Raw genomic sequence first — 1,791 nt, forward strand, 5'->3', positions numbered from 1 at the left:
CTCCCCCCGTACCGTGATTCTGATTGATGGCGTTCCATTGTTTTGACAGACACGGCAAAGTTGTTGGTTTTTTTTGTGGTTTTCTTTTTTTTCGGACTCGCCGCCGCGGCCCGCGCACCCCCTATAGCCCCGTTGAGCTGCTGTGCTTTGCTGATAAAAGAACGAGAGAGAGAATATGTACTCATATCCCGTGGAGTGTGAGTGGGAAGGGACGTGGGAGGGGGGTAGATATCAGGTTGGCGCTGCTGCCGTACATCGCATCGCGAATGGTAACCAAACACCCCCGCGCGCGCGCAGAACCCGAAATAGGGACGGTCGCTTGGGTAATAATGGAAGAAAAAAATAGTAAAATAAAATTCCTGTGCGGGAAATGGGACATGCAAACGCTGCGCACCGACCGCCTTCGTCGTACAGAGGACGACAAGGGGGCCGTCGACCCGGGTGTGGGGTGTGTTCCCTACCTGCAAGGCCGCCCCCAACCCACCTCTCTAGTACCCCGTTGCGCATCATCCGCTAACGGTTGCGTTTGTTCTCTTTTGTTCCAGGTAAGCGTTGTGGGTGCCGCCGCGTTGCCTCGCCGCCTCGGCCGCTGCTGTACTCGCCGTGGGGGTTTGTACTCTTGGCCCGCGGGGACGCCGCGCCCGCGCCGCCCCCGCGTGACAGCGGTCCCCCACGCCAACAACCAGTGGAGCGGCAAATTGAAAAAAAAAGGGGGGGAAGGGAGTAAAGGGCGTCCCACCGACCTGTATTTTTGCCTTTCGTTTTCATTCTGCCTCTCTCCGGGTCCGGGGAGGTCAGGTTTCCCTTTGGTTTATCTGCTGTTTGACAACACGGATGGGGAGGTGGGGTGGTGAGGAGGGGTGTCCTTGTCCCGGCCTCCGCTTATGATGGGACCCACCCGAAGGGCTCGTAGAATGGGCCCGGCAGTAAAAGTTGCACGGCAATAATGCTGTATCCAATGTTGAATCCGTTTCACGTCACGCTAACGCGCTCCCTCTCTCTCGGTCGCTCTTGCAGGGACGGTGTAACCGCGAGAAGCCCCCATGCAAATACTTCCACCCCCCACAGCACCTGAAGGACCAGCTGCTGATAAACGGACGCAACCACCTGGCGCTCAAGAATGCCCTCATGCAGCAGATGGGCCTGTCCCCCGGGCAGCCCATGGTGGCCGGTCAAGTTCAAACAGTCGTGAGTAATCCGAGGGTGGGTCGGGACCAATTGCAATTGTGTCTAAATTCTTATTCGTAGTTGTTGCATTTTTCTTAGTTTTCTTAGTTTTCGTACATCTCCTCTATTCGCTAATCACAATTGTTTGCTTGTTTAACCATGTTATTTTTTTCAAAAAGAATCTAAATTTTAATTTTGTTTTTGTTGAAGTACTGTGAACTTACCCTAACCGTTCTTTAATTCAGGTTTTCCTTCAACAAAGCATAGCACTGCTGTTCTGATGTCTCAGTTGGACATCAATGCTAGTGGTGCTGTGTTTCTTTATGATTTGAAGTTATAATGTTGTCATTATGTTCACAGGCCACAAATCCTTATTTGACGAGCATGCCCCAAGTGGGTGGCACGTTCAGTCCATACTTCACACATGCAGGGCCCATCATGCCAGCCATCATGGGCCCAGACCCTTCAGGAGTTACGTCACCTCTTGGCATGGTGCAGCAGACGGTTGTGACACAGCAGAAAATGCCACGTTCAGACCGCCTTGAGGTGAGGATCTTTTGTTGTTGTCCCTAATTATATATTTTCCGATTGAAAACCAAACTCATGGTACCTGAGGATGTTTTT

General features: G+C 52.3%; 1 protein-coding gene across 1 annotated transcript; it reads left to right on the forward strand.

The window, feature by feature from the left end:
- Window positions 1-885: 885 nt before the first annotated feature.
- On the forward strand, window positions 886-1,755 carry LOC113216809 (protein muscleblind-like). The gene is made up of 2 exons (XM_052276524.1): window positions 886-1,203; window positions 1,528-1,755. Exons 1-2 carry the CDS (start codon window positions 1,129-1,131, stop codon window positions 1,738-1,740), a joined length of 288 nt encoding a protein of 95 aa, XP_052132484.1. The 5' UTR covers window positions 886-1,128; the 3' UTR covers window positions 1,741-1,755.
- The last annotated feature ends 36 nt before the right edge of the window (window positions 1,756-1,791 follow it).

This window comes from Frankliniella occidentalis, unplaced genomic scaffold, assembly GCF_000697945.3.
Source record: "Frankliniella occidentalis isolate FOCC.00 unplaced genomic scaffold, Focc_3.1 Scaffold3301, whole genome shotgun sequence".
Taxonomy (NCBI): domain Eukaryota; kingdom Metazoa; phylum Arthropoda; class Insecta; order Thysanoptera; family Thripidae; genus Frankliniella; species Frankliniella occidentalis.

Excerpts from the sequence above, each read along its gene's own strand:
- LOC113216809 (XM_052276524.1), top strand. The coding sequence starts at position 1,129 with ATGCAGCAGATGGGCCTGTCCCCCGGGCAGCCCATGGTGGCCGGTCAA. Across the intron at positions 1,204-1,527 it reads CAGTCGTGAGTAATCCGAGG|GCCACAAATCCTTATTTGAC; the intron begins GTGGGTCGGGAC and ends TTATGTTCACAG.